General features: G+C 42.2%; 3 protein-coding genes and 1 non-coding gene across 5 annotated transcripts; 2 read left to right on the top strand and 2 right to left on the bottom strand.

Annotated features, from left to right (window-relative positions):
* Positions 1–7,448: 7,448 nt before the first annotated feature.
* LOC125538884 (Spc97 / Spc98 family of spindle pole body (SBP) component) lies at positions 7,449–16,069 on the top strand. 2 transcript variants are annotated; one of them, XM_048702198.2, is made up of 21 exons: positions 7,449–7,603; positions 7,691–7,755; positions 7,854–7,911; positions 8,654–8,788; positions 8,853–8,984; positions 9,235–9,318; positions 9,415–9,513; positions 11,133–11,224; positions 11,413–11,485; positions 11,613–11,765; positions 11,854–11,973; positions 12,057–12,110; positions 12,383–12,466; positions 12,604–12,678; positions 12,754–12,897; positions 12,980–13,105; positions 13,184–13,291; positions 13,370–13,432; positions 13,516–13,590; positions 15,073–15,266; positions 15,362–16,069. In XM_048702198.2, the coding sequence occupies exons 1-21, from the start codon at positions 7,535–7,537 to the stop codon at positions 15,486–15,488; spliced, it is 2,130 nt and encodes a 709-aa protein (XP_048558155.1). In that variant the 5' UTR covers positions 7,449–7,534; the 3' UTR covers positions 15,489–16,069. The 2 variants fall into 2 exon arrangements, with proteins under 2 accessions (XP_048558155.1, XP_048558154.1); XM_048702197.2 differs by having other exon boundaries at positions 7,485–7,755.
* A 586-nt stretch (positions 16,070–16,655) lies between these two features.
* LOC125538885 (uncharacterized) lies at positions 16,656–19,312 on the top strand. Its single transcript, XM_048702199.2, has 3 exons — positions 16,656–17,209; positions 17,436–17,459; positions 18,678–19,312. Exons 1-3 carry the CDS (start codon positions 16,990–16,992, stop codon positions 18,998–19,000), a joined length of 567 nt encoding a protein of 188 aa, XP_048558156.2. The 5' UTR covers positions 16,656–16,989; the 3' UTR covers positions 19,001–19,312.
* Positions 19,313–19,779: 467 nt separating this feature from the next.
* TRNAI-AAU (transfer RNA isoleucine (anticodon AAU)) lies at positions 19,780–19,853 on the bottom strand. Its single transcript has one exon. It is a non-coding gene; the product is annotated as a tRNA-Ile (tRNA).
* LOC125533675 (heavy metal-associated isoprenylated plant protein 20-like) lies at positions 19,840–21,191 on the bottom strand. Its single transcript, XM_048697047.2, has 4 exons — positions 20,910–21,191; positions 20,587–20,658; positions 20,360–20,441; positions 19,840–20,271 (listed from the first exon to the last, which is right to left on the bottom strand). Exons 2-4 carry the CDS (start codon positions 20,614–20,616, stop codon positions 19,961–19,963), a joined length of 423 nt encoding a protein of 140 aa, XP_048553004.2. The 5' UTR covers positions 20,617–20,658; positions 20,910–21,191; the 3' UTR covers positions 19,840–19,960.
* Positions 21,192–22,177: the final 986 nt, after the last annotated feature.

Consider the following 22,177-nt stretch of genomic DNA (forward strand, 5'->3'; position numbering starts at 1 on the left):
ATGGTTCTCAACACTATATATTATTTCCCAATGATGTATGGCTACCCTATGATGGTTGAGTAGATCCACTTTGTCCTATGGGTTAATTGATGATCGTGATTGGTTTGAGTTGCATGTTTTATTATTGGTGCTATCCTATGGTGCTCTCCGTGTCGCGCAAGCGTGAGGGATCCCCGCTGTAGGGTTTGCAATATGTTCATGATTTGCTTATGGTGGGTGGCATGAGTGACAGAAGCATAGACCCGAGTAAGTAGGTTGTTTGCGTATGGGAGTAAAAGAGGACTTGATGCCTTATAATGCTATGGTTGGGTTTTACCTTAATGATCTTTAGTAGTTGCGGATGCTTGCTAGAGTTCCAATCATAAGTGCATATGATCTAAGAAGAGAAAGTATGTTAGCTTATGCCTCTCCCTCAAATAAAATTGCAATAATGGTTACCGGTCTAGTTATCGATTGTCTAGGGACAAATAACTTTCTTGTGACAAAAAGCTCTCTACTGAAACTAACTTAGTTGTGTCTTTATCTAAACAGCCCCTAGCTTTTATTTACGTGCTCTTTATTATCTTGCAAACCTATCCAACAACACCTACAAAGTACTTCTAGTTTCATACTTGTTCTAGGTAAAGCGAACGTTAAGCGTGCGTAGAGTTGTATCTGTGAGCGATAGACTTGAGGGAATCTGTGTTCTACCTTTAGCTCCTCGTTGGGTTCGACACTCCTACTTATCGAAAGAGGCTACAATTGATCCCCTATACTTGTGGGTTATCAAGACCTTTTTCTGGCGCCGTTGCCGGGGAGCAATAGCATGGGGTGAATATTCTCATGTGTGCTTGTTTGCTTTATCACTAAGTGGATTTTATTTGCTGTACTAAGTTGTTCTCTGTCTTTAGTTATGGATATGGAACACGAAATACCAAAAAAATTAGATTTACTTGCTACTCATGGAGATGGGGAACCTCCTAAAACCCTCGATGCTCATTACGTGAAAGATATTATGCACTACTTTAATAATCCCGAGAAAACCCCATTCAATTATATAATGGGAGACACGTTGGATCAACGTGAATACTTTAGGTATTACCGCTTGACTCAAAAAGGGAAACTATTATGGCAAATTTATATGTTGCATTGGTATGCTCGACAACTATGCTTGAGATATGATTATACTTGTTGCTCTAGGATGAAGGCTCCACACCTCCCCTTTTCATGCAAATTCAATGATAATGAAACCTTAGCTTCTTATGCTAATGGTATATATGATTACTATGATGTGGAATGAATAGAAGAATTTGTTGCTTTTAAGGGTGCGTGTGGAATTGGATCTTTGTTTAAAGAGTTTAAAGATTTTGATGATTCAGTTTATAGACCTGAAAATTTAGCTATCCTTAAATATTGCTATGAGAATTATAAATACAATTATGATATTTATGAATTTATTGAGAAAGTCTCCGCTGTCCAGAAGAGACTAATATTTTGCAGGAGTCTATGGAAGAAGAAATTGATGAAACTATGAGCTCATTGGATGAAAAAGATGATGAGGAGAGCGAAGAACAAAAGGAGGAAGATCGGATTAGCTACCCGTGCCCACCTTCTAATGAGAGTAACTCTCCAACTCATACATTATTTAATGTCCCTTCGTTCTTACCGAAGGATGAATGCCATGATAATTGCTATGATCCTGTTGATTTGTGTGAAATATCCCTTTTTGATGAACTTGATGCTTGCTATTCTTGTGGCCAAGATGCCTATGCTTATGGAGATGAACTTGTTATTGTTCCTTATGTTAAACATGAAATTGTTGCTATTGCACCCACACATGATAGTCCTATTATCTTTTTGAATTCTCCAAACTACACTATATCGGAGAAGTTTGCACTTATTAAGGATTATATTGATGGGTGGCCTTTTACCATTGTACATGATAATTTTGATGAATATAGTATGCATGTGCTTGCTGCTCCTACTTGCAATTATTATGAGAGAGGAACTACATCTCCGCCTCTCTATGTTTCCAACACGATAAAATTGCAAGAAACTTCTTATGCTATGCATTGGCCTTTACTTGATGTGCATGAATTGTTCTTGTATGACATGCCGATGCATAGGAAGAGAGTTAGACTTCGTCATTGCTTGATATATGTTGCTTTGTGCTCACTGCTAAATGCCAAATCATTGCTAATTCAAATTGGCTTTGATATACCTTGGGATCCGGGTGGATTCATTACTTGAGCACCTTATGCCTAGCTTAATGGATTTAAAGAAAGCGCTGCCAGGGAGACAACCCGGAAGTTTTAGAGAGTCATTTATTTCTATTAAGTGCTTTTATAGAGTTTAAAAACAAAAAAAATAAAGAGGGGAACCCAAAACTTTTCAAAAAGGAAAGTGAAAGTGAGGGAGCTCCTTGAACTTTGTTTATGCTCACGGAAACTTTGTGAATCTTGATTACAGAAACTTTTCAACAAAAATAATTATCCCCTTGTACAATTCCATTGTATTATAAAAATAATGTGCCCAGATTTGCCTTTAGGATGTTTACATTGCTTGTTGGTTTGTGCGGTGCAAAACTGAAACTTTGGCTGTAGTGCGCGATTTTACATTTTTTACTGGAACGTCAAACGGTTCTGAAACTTTTTTTACTGTCTTTCTATACAAATTGTTTATTTTTCCTATTTTTTCAGAAATTTTTTGGAGTACCAGAATTATGGTGAATGTTTAGATTACTACAGATTGTCCTGTTTAAGACAGATTCTGTTTTTGATGCATTGTTTGCGTGTTTTGATGAAACTATAGATTTATATCAGTGAATTAAGCCATAGAAAAGTTATATTACAGTAGCTACAATGCAAAAACAAAATATGAATTGGTTTGCAACAGTACTTAGAGTAGTGATTTGCTTTATTATACTAACAGATCTTACTGAACTTTCTGTTGAGTTTTGTGTGGATGAAGTGATCAAGGATCGAGGAGGTCTCGATATGAGGAGGAGGAGGAGAGGCAAGAGATCAAGCTTGGGGATGCCCAAGGCACCCCAAGTAAATATTCAAGGAGACTCAAGAGTCTAAGCTTGGGGATGCCCCAGAAGGCATCCCATCTTTCTTCAACAAGTATCGGTATGTTTTTGGTTTTGTTCATGTGATATGTGCAAATCTTGGAGCGTCTTTTGCATTCAGTTTTCACTTTTCTTTGATGCACCATGCTGGTATGAGATAGTCCATGGTTGATTTATAGAATGCTCATTGCACTTCACTTATATCTTTTGAGAATGGCTTTATAGAATGCTTCATGTGCATCACATATATCATTTAAAGTTTGGATTGCCTGTTTCCTTACACATAGAAAACCGCCATTTGTAGAATGCTCTTTTACTTCACTTATATCTGTTAGAGCGTGGGCATATCTTTTGTAGAAAGAATTAAACTCTCTTGCTTCACTTATATCTATTTAGAGAGATGACAGGAATTGGTCATTCACATGGTTAGTCATTAAATCCTACATAAAACTTGTAGATCACTGAATATGATATGTTTGATTCCTTGCAATAGCTTTGCGGTATAAAGATGGTGATATTAGAGTCATGCTAGTGGGTAGTTGTGGATTGTAAAAAATACTTGTGTTGAAGTTTGTGATTCTCGTAGCATGCACGTACGATGAACCGTAATGTAATGAAGTTGGAGCATGAGGTATTTATTGATTGTCTTCCTTATGAGTAGCGGTCGAGGACGAGTGATGGTCTTTTCCTACCAATCTATCTCCCTAGGAGCATGCGCATAGTACTTTGTTTCGATGACTAATAGATTTTTGCAATAAGTATGTGAGTTCTTTATGTCTAATGTTGAGCCCATGCATTATACGCACTCTCACCCTTCCATCATTCCTAGCCTCTTCGGTACCGTGCATTGCCCTTTCTCACCTTGAGAGTCGGTGCAAACTTTGCCGGTGTATCCAAACCCCGTGATATGATACGCTCTATCACACATAAGCCTCCTTATATCTTCCTCAAAACAATCACCATACCTATCTATCATGGCATTTCCATAGCCATTCCGAGATATATTGCCATGCAACTTCCATCATCATCATATACATGACTTGATCATTTATTGTCATATTGCTTTGCATGATCGTAAGATAGCTAGCATGATGTTTTCATGGCTTGTCACTTTTTTGATTTCATTGCCACACTAGATCATTGCACATCTCGGTACACCGCCAGAGGCATTCATATAGAGTCATATTTTTGTTCTAGTATCGAGTTGTAATATTGAGTTGTAAGTAAATAAAAGTGTGATGATCATCATTATTAGAACATTGTCTCATGTGAGGTTATCAAAATAAAAGTGGACAGAGAAGCCCCCTCCCCCAAAGAGAGAGAGAGAGAGAGGGAGAGAGAGAGAGAAAGAGAGACCAAAGAAGCCTACAAAAAAAGAAAAAAAATGAGAGAAAAGAGAGAAGGGACAATGTTACTATCCTTTTACCACACTTGTGCTTTAGAGTAGTACCATGTTCTTCATATAGAGGGTCTCTTCAGTTATCACTTTCATATACTAGTGGGAATTTTCATTATAGAACTTGGCTTGTATGTTCCAACGATGGGCTTCCTCAAGTGCCCTAGGTGTTCATGAGCAAGCAAGTTGGATGCACACCCACTTAGTTTTAGTTTGAGCTTTCATACACTTATAGCTCTAGTGCATCTGTTGCATGGCAATCCCTACTCCTTGCATTGACATCAATTGATGGGCATATCCATAGCCCGTTGATTAGCCACGTCGATGTGAGACTTTCTCCCTTTTTGTCTTCTCCACACAACCTTCATCATCATATTCTATTCCACCTATAGTGTTATATCCATGCCTCACGCTCATGTATTGCATGAAAGTTGAAAAGGTTTAAGAACATCAAAAGTATGAAACAATTGCTTGGCTTGTCATCGGGGTTGTGCATGATTTGAATATTTTGTGTGATGAAGATGGAGCATAGCCAGACTATATGATTTTGTAGGGAACTTTCTTTGGCCATGTTATTTTGAAAAGACATGATTGCTTTATTAGTATGCTTGAAGTATTATTTTCTTAATGTCAAATGATAGACTATTGCTTTGAATCACTCGTGTCTTAATATTCATGCCATGATTAGATTACATCATCAAGATTATGCTAGGTAGCATTCCACATCAAAAATTATCTTTTTTATCATTTACCTACTCGAGACGGGCATGAATTAAGCTTGGGGATGCTGATACGTCTCCGTCGTATCTGTAATTTTTGATTGTTCCATGCCAATATTCTACAACTTTTACATACTTTTGACAATTTTTATACTATTTTTGGGACTAACATATTGATCCAGTGCCTAGTGCCAGTTCCTATTTTTTTGCATGTTTTTTGTTTCGCAGAAAATCCATATCAAACGGGATAAAAACTTACGGAGATTTTTTTGGAATACATGTGAATTTTGGGAAGTGGAATCAATGCGAGACGATGCCCGAGGGGACCGCGAGGGTGAGCACGACAGAGACCCGGAAGTACTACCGCAAAACCCGACACGAAAAATCGAGGCCCCAACCACGAGCGATAGTATGAGCGGGACTAGCAGCGGTACTACCGCTGCTGCCCGCGGTACTACCGCTTGCAACACTCCACCACTCCTTCAGTACACAAGATGGACAACTCCAAAGAGGCGGAAAGTGGCGATGGGTGCAAGATGTGAGTGTACGGTTTGATTCCACCCAAACCTTTCCGAAGCAGACCCCCTCTTAATAGTACGTTTTTCCCTACGACTCAAGTCCACCAAAAAGAAACGCAGGAAAGAAAACCGTCTTCACTTGAGACTCCGAGGGGCATGAATCATCTTGTGCCATATGCTTGAAAGTATGAATTGCTCAATGCACATGATTAGTTCGCAAACACATTGTCAGCAATCCCCAAAAGCACTTAGGGAGAAATATGCCCTAACAGGGGGATTCGTGTAAATAGTAGTCGGATGTACTAATGAGAGTACGCACAAGGGTTTATACAGGTTCGAGCCCTCTTCGGTGGAGGTAACACCCTACTCCTGTGGCGCTCTTACCTCTTGCCATAAGGTACACAGGGTGAATGCTCCACCATCATCCCGGTGCTCCCCTCCCGGCTTATATAGAGTGCGCTAGGAGGGGCACATAATGAGCTGGTATTAATGCTATTCATGGGCACATGCATGGCTGAATGTTCCAAGCTGTTATTGTTAGTAACTCCCGTATTTAACTAGATTATGTCATCGTTGGGTAACTGAAGTCATTAAGACATAATGGGTGTGAGGCATCCTAGGTAGCATCTAACTGTAAGACAAACCGGCTACCCCGTCTTCTTATAGATCGACTATAGGATCACCCATCAAGGGGTGTAGGATCCGACTGTAGGGTCTTAGTATGGTCCTGAGCCACCCCTCTGGTCTTTGATAGCTTGGGCTTTATCTTCGGCGGGCCAATGGTGATAACCCTTGGCCCGTGATCTTTTGGGGCGTATCCTTGATGGGCTATGGCTCCCATACTAGGTCATTCGTATACTTGGGCCTACCCCGTATCTGTAACCTCGACAAGATGTAATTAAATTTTCCTCGGTATTTCGCAATGGACCTCCTTGGCAGGGTTCAATATTGATCTCATATCTAAGTATAAGGCACTAGGACCAAATCCCCTTGTGCCTTGGCAATCGCCAACCACTTCGCCTCCACTTGTTTGTCGCTTAGCTCATTTTATAGGGCACATATAGTTTGCTCGCCTTGTTTCTCCATGGAAAGGAGCATAGAGGAACCCTACTACCCCATGATCTTAAATTCAAGCGCCAAAGGAACACGTACCAAGATAATATTATATCGCCTTGACCACTTGCATCAAATCAGACTCGATATAATATTATTGCAACCTAGTATATTTGCTAAGATACCATTGCACAAATAAAAATAGTTCTTTTAGACACGACGCAATTTTTTCTAGAAATGAGGTGACCAAAGGAGGGAGACTATAATCCATCATGGTGTGTTTGGTTGCAAAGTTTTTCTTTTTGAAAGTATTTCAAGAACACCATAGTATCTTGAAAAACAATGTTTTCAAACACTTTGAGGTGTTTGGCTCTAGTTAAACTTGTATTTTTATAAATCACAGTATCCATATTTTTGGTATTTTGTAGTATTAAAAAGAGAGACAGAGACCCATTTTTTCTTTTAAAATCCGAGAAACGCAACAAACGCTCTCTCCAATGAAGTCTAAATACATTGCTACTATTTTTGTAAATAGTACCCCCTCTGGAAACTAATATAAGTCATTTTAGGTCATTAACTGATGTTTTCATAAACTATAGTATGCATTGTCATGGGATAAAAAACAATAGTATCAGTCTTCTAAATTTTTTTGCTTCCAGAGTCTCAACCTTATGTGCCCTGCTTGCTTGACGGGCGTGTACCGTTGATTTCAAACAAACGGCCGGGATCTGTCCTAACTCGACTCTTTTTCCACACTTGTCCCCGTCGCCAGTCGCCACCGCTCCCCGCCCACCTCGAAATGGATCCCGCGCCGGCGACCCCTCGCTGGAACCTGGAGCGCCCCTACCTCACCGGACGCTTCCACCAGGTAAGCCCTTCCTCTTCCCAGCAATATCCAACCCGCCCCACCAGTATTGCTGCGCCGGCCTCACATCCTCCGCTCGTGCCCTGGCAGGAGGCGAAGGTGTCCGCGGCGTCGCAGGCGCCCGGATCCAAGCCTTTCTCTCTCGACTCCTTCAGGTACGTATGGCGGATAAATTCGTGTCCTGTGGACGGTTGCCTCGTGGTTCTGTTTCCTCGGGTGGTCTCTGATGCCTGGAGTTGGTTTGAATCTGCAGCCGCGGTGCTGGCGGCGGCGCTGGGAGTGTCCTCGGATCGTACGCTGTTTCTGTGCAGGTAAGCGGAATTTTGAAAATTTCAACCGGCGAAATTGGAGCTTGGGTTTACTTGTATATGTTTGTGAACTGGAGCTAGGGTTTTGATTTTGAACTTGAGCTCAGTGATTCGGTAATTAGAAGGGTTTTGATTTTGAATTTGTGCTCAGTCATTTGGCAATTAGAAGGGTTTTGATGTGTTTTTTTGTTTTTGTTTTTTACTAGTATGTGAACTTTAAATCTTTGTTAATCGCTGTTTGAGATTGTAGCCACTGTGCAGGGAGTTCCATTGAAGTATGGGATTTTGCTTTTTGAGATTTTCTACTTCATGAATTTCAGCAATTGATATGCTCTTCTTTTTCCAGTAATGCAAAGATTCTTACTTAGGCATTATCATTATTATTTTTGGATTGGATGGCCAATCTGGTGTGGATTGAAAACAGTTTGGGATAGTCTCTTTTACAAATATGCAGTTTTTTTTAAAGGAAATATGCAGTTTCTGGTCGAATGTGGTTTCAGTTTTGCATTTAGAGCATATGGGTTGGTATGTTTGCGGTGCTTTAGGAAATGATGCACTAAATATAACGTTCACTGTGATAAGACCACAGAACATTGCTGAATTTCCACACCATTTCCGAAAATAGCCATCCGGAGAGGATTAACATCTGTACTTTCAGTTAGAAATGCTAAATTGATGGAGCTTTCGCAATCAACTGTGTTGCGTAACAACTTTATTAATTGTAACTGTCCTGATTGAAATGCAGGAGCTTTTAGTTATTGATGATTTGCTATCAGCTCTGGTGGGTATTGAGGGAAGATACATTTCGATTAAGAGAGTACGCGGAAAGGAGGGATATGTTGTCTTCCAGATTGATTCTTCAATGGACCTTGCACTCCAGGTAAGCTGTGACCATGCCAAAAAAGGGAGGATATATTTGGGTTTGGCTAATCTTGCTCTTGCAGGAGTTGACTCGCCGAATTTTCCCCTTATGTGAAGATTTTGTGCTAGCAAGCCAGTTTGTGGAGTCCAGGTCTCATTTCAAAAATGGTTTGGTCAACCATGCTCTAGCGGCTGCTCTAAGGGCATTCCTCCTGGTATAGTTCCTATCATGAGAGAGACAATTTAGATTTTTCCATGTGTACAACCTTTCTTCTATTTGGGAAATTGGGAGAAGGAATATAGTGCTGACTGTATAATGTGTTGAGGGTTCATTCTTGTATTGAGATAATCCCACTGATAGGCATTAACCTTGTTACATTGTTCTCCACAGAGCTCTTTGACAGTATCGGTGCTTCTATGTGAATTTGGCACAACATTATTAAGTCTAGTATTTTTTAATAACAGGATTATCAGGCAATGGTTGCTCAACTGGAGCATCAATTCCGTCTTGGAAGGCTCTCTGTTCAAGGATTATGGTTCTTTTGTCAAGTATTTCTTCTTTATCTGCATTTAACCAATTATTTGTAAACTTATCAGTGTCTGGTTACTGTTTTGAGCACTGTAAGTCCTGTGTTTCTTTCACAGCGGATGATGAGTTCATTGAATGCACTGGCTGTTCTAATAGAGAAGGCAATGTCCAATAATACCAGTGGTTCGGCGACACTTAATCTACTTCATAGTCAGGTAAATTTAGTGAAAGAGGTTTTTAGATCCTTGATAAGTACATTTCCCCTTTTCCTCCTAAATCTGAGCTAAACAGACCTGGCCAGCTCCTCTTTTGTTTCCCAGTGATAGAACAACTTGAGCTAAATATACCAGTGGTGCTTGAACTTGCCATGGATGTTCACTTTGGTGCCTAAACTTGAAAAATACACCAAACTAGTTCTAAAACTTGGCACGAACGTGCAAATACGGTGCCAATGTTGTCCGTAGATGTACCTTCGGGGATCCCTGTGCTAGCCACCAGAACCAACATGTTTTGTTGACAAAGAGAGTCCCTCAAGTATTATGTATTGAACAAAAAAACTCTTATGTGCATAAATTGACTGCAGCCAGTGGCCCATGTTGGAAACATTTTTTTAAAATGTAAAAAGTATGTAAATAATAATCATAATAATAAAAGTTAGATTCAAATATTCATGTGTTATTAATATTTACCTCATGCTATGCAAATATCGGTGTGCACACAGAGTAAATATATAGAGGTATGCGATAAAAAAATTTACTTTTAGAAATACTAATTATTTGGAAAATACTATTTTAAATATAACATATGAGTGTTTCAAACTGTTCATAAACAAACATTGAAAATAGACAGTCATGGATTATATTTAACAATGATATACAAATATATAAAATGTACAGTCATGAATAATATATATGAATTATAACAATGTTTGAATAATATAAATAATTCATTTATTTTAGATTACCATTTGTAAATATTCGTTCAATTATTCAAACATTTGAATAATTATTAACATATTTTCAATTTTTATATTTACAAATATTTTTAAACAATCATGTATTATATTTAAAAATGAATTTTCTAAATAATAAGTCAATATTTCTAAAACTTACAGGAACATTTTTTAGTAAGTTATTTTATTAAACTCCTCTATATATTTATTTTTTGTGCACACGGATATTTGTGTAGCATGGGGTAATTATTACTCACACATATTTGAATCTGCATTTTATTATTATGATTAGTACTAATATGCTTTTCACTTTTTTTTGAAAAAATAACGTGTGCAAAATGGGCCACTGGCTACAGCCAATTTATGGGCACAAGACTTTTATATAAAATACATATAAATGGAGTTGCCATTTTTATAACCAGTACATGTTTGGTAATAGTGGGTATCGCAACTAGCGAGCACACATCAGGTTGCTTGTTCGATTCCTGTCGCATTTTTTCATTCTTCATATTAATTTTTCTAATGTACTGACAGGTGGGTCCACTAGTTATAGAGTCAAGTAATAATTCTGTTTCCTAGCTACAATTGGGGCCTACGCCATGTCGGTGCCACATCATCCATATACGGCACTTTGCATCTACAGATGGGATTAGCACCGTATTTGCACGTTCGTGCCAAGTTTTAGAACCAGTTCGGTGTATTTTTCAAGTTCAGGCACTAAAGTGAACATCCATGACAAGTTAAAGCACCACTAGCGTATTTACCTCGAACAACTTCTATAGAACTAATCTTTTAAGGTTCAGTTCTTCATAGCTTGTTTAGCTTAGTCCACGCGATTATCTCTTTTACCATGTAATTTAATAATCCTATCTTTCTAATTAGGCAAAGGCGATGGCTGGCGATAGTGCTGTTCGGTCATTACTGGAGAAGATGACCGATTGTGCAAGTGCAGCATACCTCAGGATGTTGGAAAGGTTTGTGATGGTTCGTAACTACCTTTATCATTCAGTTTTAGGACTGAGGCACTTCCTCGATCCATAAAAATTCTATATTGGCTAGCTGTGTCTTATTTGGACTTTTAATATTGGGTGTTGCTTAGAAAAAATATTTTAGTAAGCTTGTTTGCAGCGTCATTAATTTCACTTTCTGATTATCATTTTAGATGGGTGTATGAGGGTGTCATAGATGACCCTTATGGTGAATTCTTCATTGCTGAAAACAAATCTCTGCAGAAGGTACTTATTGACTTGTAAAATTTTGGATCTACTTAACGTCCACTGTTCTCTGTATTTACCTAAAATGCTGGGCATATTTGTGTCTTAAGTTAATCAGGTGCTTTGCCTTCTTCTTTTATTTTGGTAGGAGAGTCTGACTCAAGATTATGATGCCAAATATTGGCAGCAACGGTACAGCCTAAAAGATGGCATCCCTAGTTTTCTCAATAATGTTGCTGCCACCATTCTGACAACAGGAAAGTATCTTAATGTTATGAGAGAATGTGGGCACAATGTTCAGGTACACATGATTATTCTTTGGTTGAATGATAGAGTATTATGTTATATTTGTGTTTACAAAATGCACTTATGTTGGATATTTTATTTAGGTTTCCCTGTCAGAAAACTCTAAGCTGACGAGCTTTGGTTCAAACCACCAATATCTTGAGTGCATCAAATCTGCTTATGATTTTGCAAGTGGTGAGCTCTTGACTCTAATGAAGGATAAGGTAACGACTGTTTGTAGGTAATATACTACTGCGTTTCACTCGCTTCTAAGGTCACTTGCTAAATTCAGTGTGCATATTTACAGTATGATCTCATTGGGAAACTGCGATCATTGAAGCGCTATCTACTTCTTGACCAAGTATGTGTAACATTTACTCTTCATAGTTTTGTGTTGTTACTATATATAAGTACTCATTGACTTACATCTGATGTACATCTACACCTGGGCTTTATGATTTTGAATATTATGTGCGTGTAGTCTGTTAAAATACAGAAAAACACATTCTTTGTGCATTCTGTTTTATGAATGCCTTAATAGTGAGAATGATTCATGTTGCCCAACTTGATTTTAAACATTCATGTTTATTTTTCTCGCACTAGTTATCTAATTTGTTTCCTTTAGTTTTGCAGGGTGATTTTTTGGTTCATTTTATGGATATTGCCCGAGAGGAGCTTACAAAGAAACCAGAAGATATATCCGTTGAAAAACTTCAGGTTCCTCTTGTGCTATGTTGTTGTCTCTTTGTTTCTCGTCATGGTGAAAACAGATTTTTGTCAGCTCTTGTCATGATAATTGATAAGCTAACTGTCCGCCATTGTGTTATTCTCTCTCTATTCATTATCTACACCAGTCTCTTGTTGACATTGCGTTGCGAAGTACAGCAGCTGCTTCCGATCCAAGTCATGAAGATTTGACTTGTTGCATTGTAAGTCTATTATCCGAGTCTAGTCAAATCATACTGTATCCGTTGACTATCATATTCACATATTTTATGAAACAGGAAAGAAGTTCCCTGCTTAAAAAGCTGACAACCCTGAAAGACTTGGACTGTGCTTACTCTTCAGACAAGCTTGCTGCAGCTGATGTTGATCAGCCCATGACATTAAACATAACTGGCTTGGAAACGTTCTGCCTTGGCTACAAGGTTTTTGTTTGTATTTTCTTTAAGTATTTCTCATTGCATTTATCTTGTGATAGTGAAATGATATACCTGAACGATATTGCAGATTCCATGGCCACTATCTCTTGTAATTTCAAGGAAGGCTTTAACAAAGTATCAATTGATCTTTCGTCTATTGTTTCACTGCAAACATGTTAGTCGCCAATTGTGTCAAGCGTGGCAGATCCAACAAGTATGACATAACCTTATATCCATTAAGTCAGTTACATTATTATTTTTGTTTACATACTCATGTCAACCTCTCAAACAGGGGTTCCGGTCTGTCAAGATTCTAGGAACACCAATTCTACGGTCATCGATTCTTTGTCGCAGCATGCTCAAGTTTGTAAACAGCCTTCTACATTATCTAACTTTTGAGGTAAACCATCCATACCAGTTTCACCATACCTACTGTTACTGAAGGTGATAAAATTGTTAATTACTCCTTGGCCCTCAGGTTCTTGAACCAAACTGGCATTCAATGCATGGCCGCCTTCAAACTGCAAGGAGCATCGATGAGGTTTTAACCATGTCCTTATGATTAAGTTATCTGCACCGCCAACAGTGCAGATTACGTTACTTTTGCTGTGATGCTGATTGCAGGTCATCCAGATACACGATTTCTTCCTCCAGAAGTGTCTAAAGGAATGCTTGCTGTTGTTGCCTGAGCTCCTCATGGTCTGTCCTTGCTCTTTGTCTGTTTGTTTAAAATAATTAAAAGGAAATTACAGTTCAAAAGTAATTGTTACGCATCAATAACTGCAGTCCATTTTCTTCTTTTTAACTGTTGACGAACTATCTGTTTAATTCAATGACCCTTGTTGTCATGATCTTTACATGCTCGACCTGTAAAGAGTGAAGGCATCATGTGTCCTAACTTGAATGTTGTGAATCATCTACACGTGGCCAAAGTTCAACATTTAGCTCATATTCCATCAAAACGCCATGCTTATCTCATCCTTATTTTCCATTAAGGAGTCATAAGAGTTATAACTTTGGTTTGTCGGATGGGACTGAGCCCTTGTTTGTTTGGGCTTCGGCTTGCATAGAATCAGTTGTGGATTCACTGTGGTGGAAAAGCTGATTCGCTGAGGAATCAGCTGCAGTGAAGGTTAGCCGTTTGGCAAAGTAGCTGTGGGTTCGGCTTTGATCCAGTGAAAAGGCTGAAACGCCCCTAAAGTCCCGAGATGAGTGTAGGGAGGCCGGCGTGCTCACCCCAGCTGGCGCCATTGATACACGAGAAGATAGGTGACACGCTCCGGGAGGTAGGGATGCCGGCATGCTCCGGCGTTGGAGAGGTGTCCTGCTACTCGAGGTCCGGGAGGCCGGCTTTGGGTCAAGGTTGCAGAGGACAGAGGGGAGGTGGCAGACGACCGGAGTTGGGCCGAGGTGACAGGCAACCAGCGACCGACGTCCGGGAAAGGCGGTGAACGACTGAGAGGAGGATCCGTTGAGGTGACCCGTGTTGGGACGGCGGCGGCGGCGCCCGATGTGGCTAGAAAACCTAGCCTTGATCTGTTTCAGGACGGGGGCATCGAACGAGACGAGTACTCGATGGCTGCCTGCGGTGGCATTTTTGCCGTAATTACCGTGAAGTGCCAGGGGCGGGGTTGACGTGGGAACCAGCTTCGCTGCTGAAGTACCCCCATGGGTGCTTCAGCCCATTGCACTTCGAACAGCCCGAATCGGCTCTCGGCTTCGATTCCACAGCTGGCCTAATCTACGCGTTTGTTTCAGCTTCAGATTAATCCTATGAGAATCTGCCTTGTAAATCTGAAACAAACAGGGCCTGAGTTTTGCAAATTTATTAACCCGTGTGTTTCTTTTCAAACGTAGCTATAGTGCATAATCTGTTGGGAAAATGTAGCTATATATGGTGACATAGTTAAAAAAAGTGCGCCTAAGCGAGCGGTTAAGTGCGCCTAGGCTCTAGGCGATAGCAAAACGCCTAGCGCATAGCTGCGCTTAATCTGCGCATAATTGCGCATAAGCATGCGCTTTGGTCAGAAAAGCGCAAGGCGGTGGCAGAACGCACAATTAACGGCTTGCGCTTTTTTGAACTATGATATGGTCTCGAAACAATATTTTGAAGCGGGCACCATTTAGCATCGTGCTTGCCGTAAAAGCAACAACTTATTATCATTTATCTGTGATGTGCAGAAAGTTGAGAAGCTGAAAGCATTATGTCTCCAATACGCGACTTCCATCCAGCTCTTGATGCCGTCCATCGAGGTCGCTGCTCCTGAGAGCAAATCGAAATCTGGGTCGTCGAGAGCAAGAGCCAAGAGATCACAGGACAGAGACGAGCAACTGAAACTAGCATCCGAGAACGTCGTGATGTCGCAGTCAATCCTGTATGTATCTCGATGTCCCAGTCAGTCAATTTTACAAAGTCTCGTTCCTACGCAGTTCAGGATTGTAACACACCATCTTGCCTTGTCTGCCGCAGGAAATTCGAGTCGGAGTTCAACGCGGAGCTCCAGAGCCTCGCTCCTACGCTGAGCAAGAGCTCACAGGCCGAACCGTACCTGACCCATCTCGCGCAGTGCATTCTCGGCGTCGGAATCGACCAGTGAGCTTCTTCAGGGGTTCCATGTTCAGATGGTTGCAAAGTTTGCATGTGTGGTTGTGTGCGTGTGCGATTCCGCGGCGTGGCAGTGCGCTTGCTGCCGTCGACGCCGGTGTGCGGTCTTGTGGGTGAGCTGGAAACTTGTAAAACATACAGAATTATGCTTCCACGTGGTGGATGTAGTCATGTAGATGCTTGGTTAGGCTTTAATTAGCTGGTGCTGTAGGCTGGTGTAACTGTTTGATTATACATACTCTGGTGGTGTGTTTGTGTGCTGCGATTCAGCATGCCAGGCTCTGTGCCTCAGGGACTGGCTCGTGTTGTTTGAGACGAGTCGCCGATGTAGTAAGCCTGCAGCTTCAAGAGCCTGGCTACGACTCAGAGGGTAAGCCTCATTTTTTTTTTGAGGATCAGGGGAAGCCTCAATTGTGACCTGTGGTTTGTTCCGTCCATGTGTTGTGTGCGTGCGTGATGGGCCGAACTTTTTTCCCTTTTCTTTTTCATTTTATGATACTGTGATCGGCCAAACTGGGTACCACATGTTATGTTATCAAACGTCGTAATGATTGGTCTGGTACCTGCATCCCATTTCATGTGTAGAGAAGCACCACTGCAGACTAAATAATGCCTGTCGTGCATCACCGCTAACACCCGCCTCGAAGCACCACTGCATCCACTTGGCAAGGAGGCCAGGGCTTCTTTGGTACTCTCTTTATAAAAAAATATAATAGCGTTTAGTTCACTAGAGTAGTAACCTAAACGCTTTTATATTTCTCTACGGAAGGGGTACAAAGGAATTCCATAGGATTTGAACCCTTAGGAATATGTCCTGTGATGATAGCTTTGATTTGCGAGATTGGAAACCTTAGAATTTTTTTTGTAGGATCCATTCGTATTATATTTTGGAGGAAAATTTTCATCCACTCAAACCTTTTTAAACAATTCCTTTTGTTTATCCGACGCTATCAGACACCCCCTCAAATCCTGTAGAGCACTATAGGACATGTCACTCATCCTGCATTTTTCCTATTCCTGTGTTTTCACTGTTTTTGAGAATCCTGCGCGGCCACGATGCGGGCGAAAGAGACGAAGCTGGCTTGCGACCTGACGTTTTCCCCGTACTTGTCAAAGTTTCGGGTCCATATCCACGCAGACGGAACACGCCGGTGGGACGATCTGAAGCCGGAAAGAGGCCGCAATCCAGCGCACGACGCCCCTTCTTTCACCGCCCGCACCGGTCGACGGCCGATCCCCTGAACCTTCACTGCGCACCCACCCGCAGTTAGCTCACTTCCCACTCACACACTCCTTCACTGCCCAGTACCCACCCCACTGCCATCGCCCCCACCACCGGTACTACCAGCAGGTCCAGCGCCACCATCGCCCTACGCCCCCACAGCAACACGAGAAAACCACCGCAAGCACGCGCCCCGCTCCGCCCCGAGACGCGACGGTGGAACCCGGCAGGCACGAGCACGGCGCGCGGACACATAGCCCGAGCGCGCGCGATGGCAGTCGGAGGGCGGCGCGCGGCGGCGGCGGCGTGCGGGCGGTGGTGCCTGGTGATCCTCGCCGTGGCCTCCGCGCTCGGCGTCTCCGGGCCCGCACTCTACTGGCGCTACAAGAAGGGCTTCTCCTCCTCCGCCGCGGCCGCCGTCTCCGCCCCCTCCTGCCCGCCCTGCACCTGCGACTGCCCGCCGCCGCTCTCCCTCCAGTCCATCGCGCCCGGTGAGAGCCCCCCTCTCTTCAGATCTCGCACCGACGCGCGGTTCTATGCATAACGAAAATGGGCCCATCGGTTGAGACTAGCGTTAACTAGGTGGATGCGGTTGCTTATGAGTGTCGACGGACTGAATACACTGCTAGCAATAGACAATTTATATTGTACATATATGCTTTTAACTGGATCGATAAAGTGATGTCTGACATGGTTTTGCATTTCCTTCCTTTGCAGGGCTCGTGAACTTCTCAATTTCAGGTTTGAGCTCCTTCTTCACAGTCCATTTAATAGAGGTTCAGTATTATCCAGTCTTCTCATTGTAATTTGTTGAGTGTGCACCGTCAAAAAAAATTTGTTGAGTGTGAACTGAAACAAGAGAGAGTATAGCTGACATCTGATGGAGAACGACGTCACTTGTGAAGTTCTGATCATGATATTTTCTATACCAGACAGTTCAACCTGCAACTTTAGAATTTCCTGGAATCTTATCACCCTCCGACACAATTTAGACGTCCAGGGTTGTTGACATGCCTGTCATTTTAATGGTGTTATTCTTCACAGTTCCTGTTGCCAAATTGTTTGAACAAAGTAGTGCCTGTCAGCAGTACTGAAGTTTTATAGTAACCAAAACATAAGTAATACTCTATGAAGTGTTAGGTAAAATATTATCCCCAGTTTGTTTTATGTTCATATATTGCTCTTTTAAACTACTGGCGAGTTAAGTATCAGGCTGGATATAGATCATTTTGCAGTTTCTGAAAGACTTGACTCTTAAGGACTTCAGCATGAAACCTGTGAGATTTGTCTAATGATAGACTCTATTGAATGACCTAGTGTATACTATTTGCTAAATCAACCAAATATATTGAGAAAAACGTGTGTTTATATTTGCTCAGAGTTTTGATGCTTTTGTCGTATAGTAATGTGAACAATACACAAGAAAGGCTAATGATGCTGTTGTTCTTAATTTATGTTGGTATGCATCATATGCTCACAAGCTTAGGTCCAAATATTACTTCTTATGTACAATACCATCCAAATTCTTGGTTTGTCTCATAACACATTAACTTTTTGCAACCAAACATGGATTACTTCATGCTATTTCCAGTGGCACCTTAACATTAAAACCAAACATGGATTACTTCCTGTTATTTCTAGTAAGGGGTGATTACTCCCCTGCACTGGTTTTACGTGCCATGCAGCTTACAAATGCCGACAAAGTAATACATTTTTCTCAGTAGTATCTATCAACCACTTAAGAAACTAGCACTACACCTGCACATATGGCTTTCACCTACATAACTCATCGTTGATGGTACAATTACAAATGCTCTATAAGAGAAATTAGTGTAAACCATTTCCAGTATTGCTGCCCAAGTTCTTGTGAGCTGGAACTATCGTAAATTCCTTTTCACATGGTTATATCTGTTATGAGGCTGTGTTGACTGGAAAAATAATTTGAATTGAAATATGCAGCTTGCGGCACAAATGACCCTGAGCGTACCAAGGAGATGGAGAAGCAGTTTGTTGATCTCCTCAACGAGGAACTCAAGCTGCAGCAGGTTGTAGCTGAGGAGCACATCCATCACATGAATGCCACACTTGTCGAAGCAAAAAGACAGGCTACCCTGTACCAGCGAGAGGCGGAGAAGTGTAACGCGGCCACAGAGACTTGTGAGGAAGCCAGGGAGAAGTCTGAGGGGGCAATCTCAAAGGAGAGGAAACTGACAGCACTGTGGGAACGCCGAGCTCGCGAATCGGGTTGGCAGGATTCTCGAGCCGCGACCGCCGCACGATAGCTTGGTAAGCAGTTTGCTTCTGCAGGTAAAAGTATTTGCAGCAGACGACATTTTTACCATACCGTCACCGAGCAATGTTAGCTGTAATGGTCCACGTGTAATGTTTGCCAGTGTATTATGAGTTGTCCCAGTTGAAGTATAGTTACTCTAGACACTGTAGATTCCTTATAAATGTAACTAGTATACATTGTTTAAGCATGCAAGCTTTATTGTAACGTATATTGAAGACATTCAGTGTAGTGTTGTGGCTGTAGATCAAAAGGCGGTTTCTGCCTTCGACGAAATTCAGTAATGCATCTGCAGTTTGATTCACAGTATCGAGCTTCAAGCTATTTTTACCAGCAGGCTCGTGGAGACAGATCTTGCTTTACTTTTGGTCTTTATTTTCATGGTGTTCAGCAAGATGATGCACATCTTCTTAGAGCTAGTGCTTGGTACCATCATATGTTCGGAATGTGCACTATTTCTGTTAGCATGGAGACACCTTCAGTTTTTCTTTTTTGACGGGTGGAGACACCTTAAGTTAGTACTGTTCAGTGCTTGTAGTTGGGAAATACCATTTGTTTTGGGTTGTGTTTATTCCAAGAGGAGCCCAACATTTTGCACCAGCATATGAACTGCTCAGAGAATAAAAGCTGCACCAGGCGAAAAGTAATGCTCCCTCCATCCCAAATGTGTAATCTTTTTATTTTACCAGCAGATTCATGGATAGGCCCGTGCAAAAAGAGTAAATGTCAGTTTGGGAAAAAAATGCCCGTGGAAAACGAGTAAAAAAGTAGTGGCCCATACAGGCCTCGAACCTGTGACCTTCGCGTTATTAGCACAACGCTCTAACCAGCTGAGCTAATAGGCCAATTTGATATATGAAATGGTTATAATACATCACTACCTGTAAGTTAGGAGAACCAAGGAAGATATATACTACCGCCCCGAAATCAGATGCTGCTCTAGCATTACTCCCTACATGATCCTACACGCTTCCGTGTTCTCGTCGTCGAAATAATGGAGGTCCCATCGCGGCGGCCTCTGGAACTCGTTGCCTAGAACGGCGTCCATGTCCGGCGCCGGACGGCCGTAACCGTAAGGAGCGTAAGCATCGTCGTCGGGCTCCTGCTTCTCTTCCTCCTGGTTTTCTTCTTCTGGGTCCGGAGGCAGAATCTCCGCCTTCTTCCCGGTCTTCTTCTTGAGCTTCCTCAGCACCTTCTCGGCCTTGAAATCCCCCGTCACCATCACCTTGTTCTCCTCCCTGTCCACCTCCACCGTCTCCACGCCTGCAACCATGGACGGTCATCAGACGTTTACTCCCCATAACATGAACAGGCGTGGAATTCAGCACTTAGTTCTTATTTTTAGTAGTACCATCGATTTTCTTGATGGTGCGGCGCACCGATCTTTCGCAGGCGTCGCAGTGCATGTATACCCTCACGTTCACCGTGACGCTCTGCACAGGGAACAGGTAGCAGGCGCTCCTCCGTGAGTGAACAGAACAGAGGAGGATCGTGTGTGGAAACGGAACTTGGAATGTGTAAATGAACATGGATTCAGATTCCTGCAAGTTCATTATTTGGGGGGTGAAAAATGCTTACATTCGCGGATGCAGCATTCTCCTCTCCCATGACGCCTACTGAAACTCCGGAGAACGCGATAAGCAGAACACCCTGAACAGATGCGGAACATGGGATGTAAGCGAGCGTGGTTCTGAATCAAGGTGGGCAGAACAGAAGGAGCGTCGACCCCATGTTCTAGCTTCGATAATTATGGTCTCAAACCAGGATTACGAGAAGCGCGTAGCGTTCTTATGATCCTGGGAAAGTGAGAAACGGGAAGGAAATGCAAAATCCCCAGCTGCATTGACGCATTGTGTTGCATGCAGAGCTTGCTCGGCATGCATGCGGAAAGCTCTTCTTACCCGGCTGTTTTGTTCATGTCGATTGCGTGTGCGCTATAGCTCCCCTCCTGGTACGGGCTCGAAGGACCTGCCAACGCTGTAATCGAATCTGAATCTCAAGGAAATCTCCAAGGGCAATTAGATGAGTGAACCTAGCTATGGGATGAAGACGGCCCCGAAAAAGGCAAAGCCGTTCTTGGCCATGACGCCTATGTAGGGAAGAAGAGAGGCATGAGGAGAAGCTCTTCTTGGCCAGTTATAGGTCTCGGAAGGCAGAGGTTGATCGACCTGTTTGGGAAATCGTATTGACCACCAGCCAACCAGCCATGAGGGTGTTCATGAGAGGCGGGAATGCAGGGAAGAGGCTTGCTTCGGTGGTCCTTCGACTGACCGCGCTGTCGTCCCCCCGCCACGGATCCGACCCGCGTCGACCTACGCCGGCGACGTCTATAGCGCGGCCCTCGTGTTGCACGTCGCCGCCGTCTTGCATCTCACCCTCGTGTTGCACGTCGCCGCTGGCTAGACCCCTGCCTGAAGGCCCGTCATCGGACACAGGCGACGTCTATTGAAAATATGCCCTAAAGGCAATAATAAATTAATTATTATTATATCATATTTCATTGTTCATGATAATCGTTAATTATTCATGCTAGAATTGTATTGAAAGGAAACTCAGATACATGTGTGGATACATAGACAACACCATGTCCCTAGTAAGCCTCTAGTTGACTAGCTCGTTGATCAATAGATGGTTACGGTTTCCTAACCATGGACATTGGATGTCGTTGATAACGGGATCACATCATTAGGAGAATGATGTGATGGACAAGACCCAATCCTAAGCCTAGCACAAGATCGTGTAGTCCGTATGCTAAAGCTTTTCTAATGTCAAGTATCATTTTCTTAGACCATGAGTTGTGCAACTCCCGGATACCGTAGGAGTGCTTTGGGTGTACCAAACGTCACAACGTAACTGGGTGGCTATAAAGGTTCACTACAGGTATCTCCGAAAGTGTCTGTTGGGTTGGCACGAATCGAGACTGAGATTTGTCACTCCGTGTAAACGGAGAGGTATCTTTGGGCCCACTCGGTAGGACATCATTATAATGTGCACAATGTGACCAAGGAGTTGATCAAGGGATGATGTGTTATGGAACGAGTAAAGAGACTTGCCGGTAACGAGATTGAACAACGTATCGGGATACCGACGATCGAATCTCGGGCAAGTATCGTACCGATGGACAAAGGGAATTCTATACAGGATTGATTGAATCCTTGACATCGTGGTT

Source organism: Triticum urartu, chromosome 2A (assembly GCF_056163025.1).
Source record: "Triticum urartu cultivar PI428250 chromosome 2A, HENAU_Tu73, whole genome shotgun sequence".
In the NCBI taxonomy this organism is placed as follows: domain Eukaryota; kingdom Viridiplantae; phylum Streptophyta; class Magnoliopsida; order Poales; family Poaceae; genus Triticum; species Triticum urartu.

What these genes read in the sequence shown, in the direction of transcription:
- LOC125538884 (XM_048702197.2), top strand. Translation starts at nt 7,535, where the DNA reads ATGGATCCCGCGCCGGCGACCCCTCGCTGGAACCTGGAGCGCCCCTAC. An exon ending in TACCTCAGGATGTTGGAAAG is followed by an intron (nt 11,225 to 11,412) that starts GTTTGTGATGGT and finishes TTATCATTTTAG; the next exon opens with ATGGGTGTATGAGGGTGTCA. An exon ending in TATCCGTTGAAAAACTTCAG is followed by an intron (nt 12,467 to 12,603) that starts GTTCCTCTTGTG and finishes TATCTACACCAG; the next exon opens with TCTCTTGTTGACATTGCGTT.
- LOC125538885 (XM_048702199.2), top strand. Translation starts at nt 16,990, where the DNA reads ATGGCAGTCGGAGGGCGGCGCGCGGCGGCGGCGGCGTGCGGGCGGTGG. An exon ending in CCTCCAGTCCATCGCGCCCG is followed by an intron (nt 17,210 to 17,435) that starts GTGAGAGCCCCC and finishes CTTCCTTTGCAG; the next exon opens with GGCTCGTGAACTTCTCAATT. An exon ending in CGTGAACTTCTCAATTTCAG is followed by an intron (nt 17,460 to 18,677) that starts GTTTGAGCTCCT and finishes TGAAATATGCAG; the next exon opens with CTTGCGGCACAAATGACCCT.
- LOC125533675 (XM_048697047.2), bottom strand. Translation starts at nt 20,616, where the DNA reads ATGGGAGAGGAGAATGCTGCATCCGCGAAT. An exon ending in AGAATGCTGCATCCGCGAAT is followed by an intron (nt 20,442 to 20,586) that starts GTAAGCATTTTT and finishes TTCCCTGTGCAG; the next exon opens with AGCGTCACGGTGAACGTGAG. An exon ending in CACCATCAAGAAAATCGATG is followed by an intron (nt 20,272 to 20,359) that starts GTACTACTAAAA and finishes CCATGGTTGCAG; the next exon opens with GCGTGGAGACGGTGGAGGTG.